Source organism: Anomaloglossus baeobatrachus, chromosome 1, assembly GCF_048569485.1.
Source record: "Anomaloglossus baeobatrachus isolate aAnoBae1 chromosome 1, aAnoBae1.hap1, whole genome shotgun sequence".
Lineage (NCBI taxonomy): Eukaryota > Metazoa > Chordata > Amphibia > Anura > Aromobatidae > Anomaloglossus > Anomaloglossus baeobatrachus.
In genome coordinates, this window is record NC_134353.1 from 538,482,251 (window position 1) to 538,494,707 (window position 12,457).

Here is a 12,457-nt window from a genome sequence, read left to right on the forward strand (position 1 = left end):
ACATCGCATTGCACTTGTATGACCTCCAAACGTAGTGCAATGTACGCAGAGACAGGCCACAGAGAGAGAGAAAGTGTTCCCTCCCTCTTCTCCGTCGCTGAGACCTGATTGCAAGATCGGATCACAGTTGCATGACCCTTGGCTGACGCTCGCAGCAGGGGGTCATTATTATATCGCTTCCGATGCTCTCACATCAGAAGCTGTGCGCAAGTGGAACCGAGCCCTAAGAAGAATCACCAGCACTTACCCTATGCCGAATCAGTTTAGGCATAATACGACACATACAGACAATGTAAAAAAATCCATTTATGATGCAAAGCATCCCGAAAAAAAGATCAAATGCAACGGTATGTAAATGACCAAAAAAAAACAAAAAAAGACATCGGGATCATTCGATTCTGGATTTGGTCAAATTCATTAGGTACGTGCTGACTGTGTAAAATTTCCTAACAGCGCACCCACATGATTAATGAAGCATTACACAGATCTCCCTGAAATCAGAACAGTCTATGTCTTGTAAGTAAATGATGGGCCCTAAGGTGCGCTTTACAGCTAAACTTCCCCTCTGGTTGGAACCCTGAATGGGGACGTCTATGGAAACTATTTTGTAGGCAGTAATGTGGGTTAATCGGCATGTTTAGCTTAAAAACGTCTGTTTAGCTCCTTCCTGATCGTCGATTTTCCATTTTTGCCCTTTAGATCGGATTGTTATACATACAACAAAACCTTTTTAATTTTTTTTACTTTACTAAAAAATAATTCTAAAATAATTTGAATCATCCCTCTTTTTTTTCTTTAATATAAAGATATTTAAAGATTTTTTTTAAAAAAGATAATAATTTGATACATCTATGAATGAGGGTGATGTAATATTTCCATGTAGATGAACAGTAGGTCCCCATAGTCAATATTACTGATTGACCCTTAGCACCCTAGTCCCACACTGCATACAATGAATGATGTAAAAAAACAAACCCAAAAGACAATTGAAGAATTTCGGACTAAAGATCATGAAAAATAAAAAGCTGTCAAACTACCCAGCCCTCTTTACCAGGCATAGGATAATAATTCACCTCCAGTTCCTTCTTCAGTCGGTCTTCTCTTTCCAGGCCAAACGCAATCTCACTTTTTTGTCTCCTCGCAGTGTCCAGATGGCTGTTCTTCTCTATATCCAGGTGATTTAATTTTTGCTGTAACTCCTGTATGATCAAGTTTTGCTTCTGAAAAAAAAAATCACCATATTATATTACTTAACTTTAAGGGCTTTTCAAGAATCATAATGATAATTGCTTATTCTAAGGATAGGCCATCTACATCAGATTGGTTGGGGTCAGATTATCGGCACCCCTGTCGATCAGCAGTTTAAAGAGACTTTGGCATCTTTTTCAATGTTTCCATTGCTTTGTTTACTTGGTAATAGTGGTTCTTTGGACTGCGGTATTATGCTATACACTTTTATGGGACAACACTAATAATCTCTCCTGTCGCTATTAGATAGATAGTGTACAGGTAGCGCTCTATTTCTTTTTCATTTAAGAGTTCCAAATTAAAGAAATCCTTTAATAAGGCTATAATATTAAAGAGGACCTAGTACCGCTTGGGAAACTTCATGAGTCAAAAGAAGACCAAAATATAAAACTTAATACAAAATATGACATACAGTGGGTATGGAAAGTATTCAGACCCATTTACATTTTTCACTCTTTGTTTCATTGCAGCCATTTGGTAAATTCAGAAAAGTTTATTTTTTCTCATTAATGTACACTCTGCACCCATCAAGACAGAAAAACCCCCAGAAATGTAGACATTTCTTCAAATGTTTTAAACAAGAAAAACTGAAATATCACATGGTCTTAAGTATTCAGACCCTTTGCTCAGTATTGAGTAGAAGCACCCTTTTGCGCTAGTACAGCCATGAGTCTTCTTGGGAATGATGCAACAAGTTTTTCACACCTGGATTTGGGGATCCTCTGCCATTCTTCCTTGCAGATCCTCTCCAGTTCCGTCAGGTTAAATGGTGAACGTTGGTGGACAGCCATTTTCAGGTCTCTCCAGAGATGCTCAATTGGGTTTAGTTCAGGCCTCTGGCTGGACCAGTCAAGAATGGTCACAGAGTTGTTCTGAAGCCACTCCTTTGTTATTTTAGCTGTGTGCTTAGGGTCATTGTCTTCTTTGAAGGTGAACCTTCGGCCAAGTCTGAGGTCCAGCGCACTCTGGAAGAGGTTTTCTTCCTGGATATCTCTGTACTTGGCCGCCATTCATCTTTCCTTCAATTGCAACCAGTCGTCCTGTCCCTGCAGCTGAAAAACACCCTCATAGCATGATGCTGCCACTACCATGTTTCACTGTTGGGATTGTATTGGGCAGGTGATGAGCAGTGCCTGGTTTTCTCCACACATACCGCTTAGAATTATCACCAAAAAGTTCTATCTTTGTCTCATCAGACCAGAGAATCTTGTTTCTCATAGTCTGGGAGTCTTTTGTGTGTTTTTTTGCAAACTATATGAGAGCTGTCATATGTCTTGCACTGAGGAGAGGCTTCCGTCAGGCTACTCTGCCATAAAGGCCCGACTGGTGGAGGGCTGCAGTGATAGTTGACTTTGTGGAACTTTCTCCCATCTCCCAACTGCATCTCTGGAGCTCAGCCACTGTGACCTCGCGGTTTCTTCTTTACCTTTCTCACCAATGCTCTTCTCCCATAATTGCTCAGTTTGGCTGGACGGACAGGTCTAGGAAGAGTCCTGGTGGTCCCAAACTTCTTACATTTAAGGATTATGGAGGCCACTGTGCTCTTAGGAACCTTGAGTATTGCAGAAATTCTTTTGTAACCTTGGCCAGATCTGTGCCTTGCCACAATTCTGTCTCTGAGCTCCTTGGGCAGTTCTCCTTTGACCTCATGATTCTCATTTAGTCTGACATGCACTGTGAGCTGTGAGGTCTTAGGCCCTGTGCGCACTGGAAAATGGAATTTTCTCAAGAAAATTCCGCAGGTATTCAAAGATTACCGCACCCGCGGTAAAAAAAAAAGCGGGGAAACCGCACCCGAAAACCGCATGCGGTTTGCCGCGGTATTGCCGTGTGCGGGTTGGTATGTGCTTTATTGCATTCAATGCAATAAAGCACATTGAAAAAAAAGAGAATTTTGTTTACTTACCGTAAATTCTTTTTCTTGTAGTTCCGACATGGGAGACCCAGACCATGAGACCCAGACCATGGGTGTATAGCTAGCGCCTCCGCAGGACACACAAAGTACTACACTCAAACGTGTAGCTCCTCCCTCCGGGCTATATACACTCCCTGGATGACAATCTACCCAGTTCAGTGCAAAAGCTGAAGGAGGACATCCACCCATAAGTAGAGATAGAGTAAAACTCGGCAAAACCAGAACTCTGTCTACTAACAACAGCCGGTGAAACACACGGAACAAAAAACTGCCAACAGGCAACAGGGAGGGTGCTGGGTCTCCCATGTCGGAACTACAAGAAAAAGAATTTACGGTAAGTAAACAAAATTCTCTTTTTCTTTATCGTTCCTTCCATGGGAGACCCAGACCATGGGACGTTCCAAAGCAGTCCATGGGTGGGAAATAAACCAAACTGAGAAGTAGGCAAAACCTAACTTCACAAATGGGCGACAGCCGCCTGAAGGATGCGTCTGCCCAAGCTCGCATCTGCCGAAGCATGAGCATGCACTTGGTAGTGCTTCGAACAAGTGTGCAGACTGGACCAAGTGGCAGCCTGACACACCTGCTGAGCCGTAGCCTGGTGCCTGAAAGCCCAGGAGGCACCGACAGCTCTGGTCGAGTGCGCCTTAATCCCCGGCGGGGGAGGCACCTGAGAACACTGGTAGGCATCGGCGATAGCCGACCTAACCCAACGAGCCAGGGTCGGTTTAGAAGCAGAGAGACCCTTGCGCTGACCCGTGGTTAGCACAAAAAGTGAGGTGCACCGCCAAAAAACGGCGGTGCGTGACACATAGATTCGGAGCGCCCGCACCAAATCCAAGGTGTGCAACGCCTTCTCAAAGCGATGCACAGGGGCCGGACAAAGAGAAGGCAATGAAATGTCCTGGTTAAGGTGGAAGGAAGACACCACCTTAGGGAGAAAGTCCGGAGTCGGACGAAGAACCACCTTGTCTTGGTGAAACACCAAAAAGGGGGATTCCGAAGAAAGCGCAGCCAAATCAGAAACTCTCCTGAGAGAAGTTATGGCCACTAGAAAGACAACTTTCTGTGAAAGTCTAGACAAAGGAACCTCCCTGAGAGGCTCAAAAGGGGGTTTCTGTAAGGCCGTGAGGACCAGATTAAGGTCCCAGGGATCCAAGGGCCGCCGGTAAGGAGGGATAATGTGAGATGCGCCCTGCATGAAGGTGCGCATTTGAGCCAGTCGGGGCGATACGCCGCTGGAACAATACCGACAAAGCCGACACCTGTCCCTTGAGGGAATTGAGGGACAGACCTAACTGTAGACCTGACTGTAGAAAGGACAGGATGGTCGGCAAGGAGAACGGCCAAGGAGCATGGCCGGAAAAGCGACACCAGGACAGGAAAATTCTCCAAGTCCTGTGGTAAATCTTGGCCGAGGAAGACTTCCGAGCCTGAGTCATGGTGGAGATGACCTCAGAGGGAATGCCTGAAGCCGTCAGGATCCAGGACTCAAGAGCCACGCCGTCAATCTGAGAGCCGCAGAATTCTGGCGGAAGAACGGACCTTGAGAGAGAAGGTCTGGGCGGTCCGGGAGATGCCACGGCACCCCTACGGACAGGCGGAGCAGGTCTGGGTACCAAGCTCGCCTGGGCCAGTCCGGAGCAATGAGTATGACTCGACGGCCCTCCGTTCCGATCTTGCGTAGAACCCTGGGCAAGAGCGCTAGAGGGGGAAACACATAGGCCAGACGGAACTGAGACCAATCTTGAACCAGTGCGTCTGCTGCGAAGGCTTGAGGATCGTGGGAGCGAGCCACGTAAACCGGAACCTTGTTGTTGTGCCGGGAAGCCATTAGATCCACTTCCGGAGTGCCCCACTTGCGGCAGATTGATCTGAACACTGACGGATGCAGGGCCCACTCGCCGCCGTCCACGGTTTGACGGCTGAGATAATCGGCCTCCCAGGTTTCCACTCCTGGGATGTGGACTGCAGATATGGTGGACTTGAAGTCCTCCGTCCACTGGAGGATTCGTTGAACCTCCAACATCGCCAGACGGCTGTGAGTTCCGCCCTGGTGATTGATGTAGGCAACCGCTGTCGCGTTGTCCGACTGAACCCGAATGTGCTTGCCCGCCAACAGGTGGTGAAAGTCTAGGAGAGCTAGAAACACAGCTCTGATCTCCAGCACATTGATCGGGAGGGCTGATTCGGACGGAGTCCAAGTGCCCTGTGCTCGGTGATGGAGAAATACCGCTCCCCAACCGGAGAGGCTGGCATCCGTGGTGAGGATCACCCAGGACGGAGTCAGGAAGGAGCGTCCCTGTGACAGGGAGAGGGGCTGAAGCCACCACTGAAGGGAGTTCCTGGCCTGTGATGACAGAGCCACCAGCCTGTCCAAGGAAGAGATCCGCTTGTCCCAACAGCAGAGAATGTCCAGCTGCAAGGGACGCAGATGGAACTGGGCAAAGGGAACCGCTTCCATGGACGCCACCATCTGACCCAGCACCTGCATGAGGTGTCTGATGGAATGACGGCGGTGCCTCAGCAGAGAGCGCACCGCCAGACGAAGGGACTGCTGTTTGACTAAGGGCAACTTGACAAGTGCCGGCAGAGTCTCGAATTGCATCCCTAGGTACATAAGTACCTGGGTCGGGGTCAGAGTGGACTTGGGCAGGTTGACAAGCCACCCGAACTGAACTAGCGTGGCGACAGTGAGAGAGACACTCCGCTGGCAGTCTACACTGGATGAGGCCTTGACTAGAAGGTCGTCCAGGTAAGGAATCACTGCCAATCCCTGGAGGTGCAGGACCGCAACCACTGCTGCCATGACCTTGGTGAACACTCGAGGGGCCGTGGCTAAACCAAAAGGAAGAGCCACGAACTGGAAATGTTCCTCTCCGATTGCAAAGCGTAGCCAACGCTGGTGTGAGACCGCAATAGGCACATGCAGATAGGCATCTCTGATGTCGATGGATGCCAGAAAATCTCCTTGGGTCATTGAGGCAATGACCGATCTCAGAGATTCCATGCGAAAGTGCCGCACCTGAACATGCTTGTTGAGAAGCTTGAGATCCAGGATGGGTCGGAAGGAACCGTCCTTTTTGGGGACTAGAAAGAGGTTTGAGTAGAAACCGCTGAACCGTTCCCGGGCGGGAACCGGAACAATTACACCGTTGGCCTGCAGGGATGCCACGGCCTGAGAGAAGGCGGCGGCCTTGGAGCAGGGGGGGGTGGACAGAAAAAATCTGTTTGGCGGGCTGGAAGAAAATGGTATCCTGTAGCCGTGGGTGATGATATCCCGCACCCACTGATCGGAGACGTGTTGCAACCACACGTCGCCAAAGTGGGAGAGCCTGCCACCGACCAAGGACATTGCTGGCACGGCCAGATAGTCACGAGGAGGCTGCCTTAGTGGCAGCGGCTCCTCCGGTCTTTTGAGGACGCGGCTTTGCGCACCAGTTGGATTTACGATCTTTGGCTGCGGTAGTGGACGAGGCCGAGGGCTTAGAGGATGACCAGTTAGAGGAACGAAAGGAACGAAACCTCGATTGGTTCCTGCCCTGGACAGGTTTCTTGGCTTTAGCTTGTGGCAAGGAAGTACTCTTCCCGCCAGTAGCTTCCTTAATTATGTCATCTAGCTGTTCCCCAAACAGCCGGGACCCAGTAAAAGGGAGACTCGCAAGGTACTTCTTAGAGGAAGCGTCTGCTTTCCACTCTCCAAGCCACAAGATCCTGCGGATCGCGAGGGAGTTAGCGGAGGCCACCGCCGTGCGGTGAGAAGCCTCCAGGATGGCAGACATGGCGTAGGATGCAAAAGCCGAAGCTTGAGAAGTTAAGGCATCCATCTCAGGAATAGAGTCCCTGGAGAGGGAATGAATCTCCGCCAGAGAGGCAGAGACTGCCTTAAGAGCCCACACTGCCGCAAAAGACGGGGAGAACGAGGCTCCTGCCGCCTCAAATACAGACTTGGCCAGAAGGTCAACCTGGCGGTCAGTGGGGTCCTTGAGAGAAGTGCCGTCAGCCACAGCTACGACTGTGCGGGCTGAGATTCTGGACACTGGAGGGTCTACCTTTGGGGACTGGGCCCAGGTGGAAAGGGAAACGGTCATCTGAACTACGCTTCGGAAAACGTTTGTCAGGACAGGCCCTGGGCTTGTTAACAGTGGTGTGAAAGCTGGAGTGGTTAAAAAACATACTCCTAGGTTTCTTAGGAGAGGTAAACTGGTGTACCTCTACCAGAGAGGGTTGTTCCTCTGACTCTTGTGGGTTGAGGTTCAGTACGGAGTTAATGGACGCAATCAGGTCACTAACATCCGTATCACCCTCAGACAAGTCAATGGGGTACATAGAGGCAGCGTCTGAGCCCACAGTAAGTGAATCCTCCTCGCCCTGCACCTCGGCTTGTGAATCAGAGCCGTGGGACGAGGAAGGAGAAGGTTCCCTGAGTCTCCGTTTAGGGGGACGGGGTCCTAGGACATGCTCTGAGGGCTCTGCAGAGCTCGGAGCCGCAGAGACACCCTGAGAGGGGGGCTGATGCATAGACAGCAGTGTCCGGGACAGCTGCCCCATGGAGTCGGCAAAAGACTTGGAAATAGCTTGTGAAAAGGATGCTACCCAAGCCGGGGGTTCAGCCACCGGGGCCGGAGCAGCCGGAGGGACCCCTGCGGAGGCTCCAGGCTGAGACACAACCATGTTAGCACAGGCATCACAATGTGGGTATGTGCGAGGCTCTGGCAGAATGAGCTTACACGCAGTGCATATAGCGTACATGTTTGCAGCCTTGCTCCTAGTGACAGACATGCTGCTAAGGAGGAAGTTCTGCAGCCAGAATACACTCCTGTAGAATGCCTGAGAGTGTAATAAAAGTCCACAACCAGAGGTTGTGGCTTACCAGCCCGTGCTCTCTGTGTGCCCTCCGGATTCCACCGCTCCCCTGTGAAGCGTCAGCCTTCCTGACAGTATGCAGCTGCAGCATCCAGCGCCTTCCAGTGTAAGAACGCTGAGAAAATGGCGCTGGGAGAAGGAGGGGGGGCGTGTATAAGCCCAAGAGCGGGAAAAACGGAGGGCAGAGAGATACAGGGAGGTATACAGGGGAGGGAACATCTCCCTAGAGAGGAGTGCCCTCCCCTCTGCTGGTCAGGCGGTGGGCGGCGCTGTATGCAAAACATGCAGAGAAGCCAAAAACGAAACTAGGCCCAAACTGAAGCCGGGGCCTAGATTTTAAAATGCGGCCGACGAGCAGGCAACTTCGGCGCGGTTCTCAGGGGAAATCCCCAGAATCGGCCGGAATTTACAGTAACGCTAAAGCACATACTGTCCCCCTAATAAAAGTACCCGGGACCCCTGAAAAACGTCTCTATACTTAGCTTTGAGACGCAGGGCCATGTCCCTGGAGAGGGGGGTAAATGCTCCTTCCAGCAGGGACCAGACAGGGCTGCGGATGGAGACCGGTCTTCTGCAAGCAGAGAGGACCGTGGAGGCTCCCACTTCAACCCAGAGCCTCTTAGAGGATGTGAAGGAGCACGGCATGTGAAGGCTCCAGCCTTATAAGTCAACCTTAACAGCACCGCCGACAGAGTGGGGTGTGAAGGGACATGCCGGGAGTCCAGACTGGACCCGCTTTTCTTCCAAATCTTTAAAATTAAAATAAAAATGAAAAAAAAATATCAGAGAATGAAAGTGTGTGTGATCCTCCTGGAACACAAAGCATTGAACTGGGTAGATTGTCATCCAGGGAGTGTATATAGCCCGGAGGGAGGAGCTACACGTTTGAGTGTAGTACTTTGTGTGTCCTCCGGAGGCGCTAGCTATACACCCATGGTCTGGGTCTCATGGTCTGGGTCTCCCATGGAAGGAACGATAAAGAAAAAGTCATTTCATTCTGAGATAGAGAAATAGACAGAAGAATAGATAGAAGAATAGATAGAAAGACAGACAGACAGAGGTATAGATAGAAGGATAGATAGAGGGATAGATAGATAGAGGGATAGATAGATAGATAGAATAGATAGATAGAGGGATAGATAGATAGATGGATAGATAGAGTCCCTGTGAGCACACTCTGCATTTCTCACGGTCGGCAGTGAGTTCACATTACCGGCCGTGGGAAATGCCCTGTGGTTACCTCTGCTGTCTCGCTGCGAGGCTGCATTCAGCAGTGTCTGTGTCAGTCGCGGCTGGATGCAAGCATCGCAGGACGCCAGAGCTGTGGATTACGTCGGAGCTTTGTTTCGGAAGGGGTTAATAAAAGGGTGAACAAGGCTTATTTGTGTTTTATTTAAAATAAAGGATTTTTCTGTGTGTTTTTTCACTTTACTTACGGGTTGATCATGTCAGCTGTCACACAGACGCTGCCATGATCAAGCCTGGAGTTAATGGCGGTGATCCGCCACCATTACCTCCTTGTATTACCCTGACTGCCACTGCATCACGGCAGCAGGAAGAGCCGGGGACACTCCGGTACTGCCGCATAATGCATGCGACAGTCCCGGGGCAGCTGTGGCTGATATTCTCGGCTGCGGGAGGTGGGAGTGAGGCGGGGGACATTAACCCTGCTCCTCTCCCTCCCCAGCCTGAGAATACCGGGCCGCCGCTGTGTGCTTACCTCGGCTGGACGGCAAATATACAGCGGAGCCCACGTGTTTTGTTTTCTATATTTCCGTTTGATTTCTATGTGTGTTCTATGTGTCTGTGTCTGTGTTCTATGTCTGTGATGTCTGTGTGTTTACTCTCTGCTCCGCTTCCTCTTCCTGTAATGACATCGCTTTTCTGCAAAACCGCAGGCAAGTGATGTACATTACCGGAGGTAAACAGCGAAATACCGCAGGGAATAATGCAGGAAAACGCAGTGAAACGCACAGAATTTGCTGCCTGCGTTATTCCCTGCGGGATTTCACGATTACATTGGAGTCAACGGAGTGAAATCCCGCAGCGATGTGCGGAAAATAATTGACATGCAATTGTTTTTGCTGCGGGAATCCCGCAGCAAAACATGCAGCTGTGAAAATCCGCCTAGTGCGCACAGGATTTTTTTTTCCCTTATGTTTTGCTGGTGATTCACTGTAGAGATGTTATGAACATTTTCTGCAGCGAAACATGCAGCAAATCTGCAGAAAATACGTGGCAAAATACGGTAAATGTGCACAGGGCCTTATATAGACAAGTGTGCGCCTTTCCAAATCAAGTCCTATCAGTTTAATTAAACGCAGCTGGACTCCAATAAGGAGTAGAACCATCTCAAGGAGGATCACAAGGAAATGGTGTCTGAGCAAAGGGTCTGAATACTTATGACCATGTGATTTTTCAGTTTTTCTTGTTTAAAAAATTTGCAAAAATTTCTACATTTCTGGGTTTTTTTCTCAATATGGGGTGCAGAGTGTACATTAATGAGAAAAAATGAACTTTTTTGAATTAACCAAATGGCTGCAATGAAACAATGAGTGAAAAATTTAAAGGGATCTGAATACTTTGTGTACCCACTGTATATGTGCCATAATATAGCTGTGATGTGCAGCATGTTTTAACCATACATCAGTATATGACAGATACCTGCATGTGTTCTTCCAGACTGCTTTTCTCTGACACAAGCATCTGCTGCTCCTTTTGGTAGTTTTCAATCTCAAGGTCTTGACCCTTCAAATCACTCTCCAGTTTTTTCTGTGCTTCTTGCCAAGCAAAATGTGTGCTCTGGAAGTTTTCTTCTACGGTGTGCATCTTTTTTTGGAGTTCTTCAATTTGTGCTGTTTGTGAAAATACAAATTACTTTTCCAAGTTAATATTAATACACATTCTAACTGTATTAACTTTACAGAAACATTTTACATTAGGGCATGGTGAGAGAACAAATCATAATAGAAGCCGGTACGTTTTCAGTAAAATATGACGAGTGAATATTTTACTGAAAACGGGCGTCCCCAGTCCAGGTGCAGCATCATAGGACGGAGCAAGTAACCTACCGGAAAGAGTGGCTCTCACTCTAGTGGTCCCAGCCTCTCTATATACTACATGGTCAAACACTCATGGAATGGTCCACATACACTGCGTGCAGAATTATAAGGCAAATGAGTATTTTCATCACATGATACTTTTTATACATGTTGTCCTACTCCAAGCTGTATAGGCGTGAGAGCCAACTACCAATTAAGTAAATCAGGTGATGTGCATCTCTGTATTGAGGAGAGGTGTGGTGTAATGACATCAACACTCTATATAAGGGGTCCATACTTATTAGGCAACTTTCTTTCAAAATGGGTCAGAAGAGAGATTTGACGGTCTCTGAAAAGTCCAAAATTGTGATATGTCTTGCAGAGGGATGCAGCAGTCTTGAAATTGCCAAACTTTTGAAGTGTGATCACCGAAAAATCAAGAGTTTCATGGCAAAAAACCAACAGGGTCGCAAGAAGCGTGTTGGGCAAAAAAGGCACAAAATAACTGCCCATGAATTGAGGAAAATCAAGCGTGAAAGTGCCAAGATGCCATTTGCCACCAGTTTGGCCATATTTCAGAGCTGCAACATTACTGGAGTAATAAAAAGATCAAGGTGTGCCCTACTCAAGGACATGGCCAAGGTAAGGAAGGCTGAAAAACGACCACCTTTGAACAAGAAACACAAGATAAAACGTCAAGACTGTGCCAAGAAATATCTTAAGACTGATTTTTTCAAAGGTTTTATGGACTGATGAAATGAGAGTGATTCTTGATGGGCCAGAGGCTGGATCAGTAAAGGACAGAGAGCTCCACTCCGACTCAGACGCCAGCAAGGTGGAGGTGGGATACTGGTATGGGCTGGTATCATCAAAGATGACCTTGTGGGACCTTCTCAGGTTGAGGATGGAGTTAAGCTCAACTCCCAGACCTACTGCCAGTTTCTGGAAGACAACTTCTTCAAGCAGTGGTACAGGAAGAAGTCGGTATCGTTCAAGAAAAGAAGGGAATTTTGTTTACTTACCGTAAATTCCTTTTCTTCTAGCTCCAATTGGGAGACCCAGACACTTGGGTGTATAGCTTCTGCCTCCGGAGGCCACACAAAGTATTACACTAAAAGTGTAAAGCCCCTCCCCTTCTGCCTATACACCCCCCGTGCATCACGGGCTCCTCAGTTTTGGTGCAAAAGCAAGAAGGAGGAAAAGTTATAATTGGTTTAAAGTAAATTCAATCCGACAGGTGGGCAACCGCCGCCTGAAGGACTCGCCTACCTAGGCCGGCATCTGCCGAAGCATAGGTATGCACCTGATAGTGTTTCGTGAAAGTGTGCAGGCTCGACCAGGTAGCCGCCTGACACACCTGCTGAGCCGTAGCCTGGTGCCGCAAAGC

The 12,457-nt window shown here is 48.5% G+C and overlaps 1 protein-coding gene across 4 annotated transcripts in view; it reads right to left on the minus strand.

Moving 5' to 3' along the window:
• CCDC171 (coiled-coil domain containing 171) overlaps positions 1-12,457 on the minus strand; it is a 222,477-nt gene that overhangs the window by 156,181 nt on the left and 53,839 nt on the right. For all 4 annotated transcript variants that reach the window (XM_075316539.1, XM_075316545.1, XM_075316534.1 and 1 more), the window contains exons 5-6: positions 10,694-10,884; positions 1,074-1,220 (exon numbers count right to left, since the gene is read on the minus strand). In XM_075316539.1, coding sequence (XP_075172654.1) covers positions 1,074-1,220; positions 10,694-10,884 — 338 coding nt within the window. The remainder of the gene's footprint in view (positions 1-1,073; positions 1,221-10,693; positions 10,885-12,457) is intronic.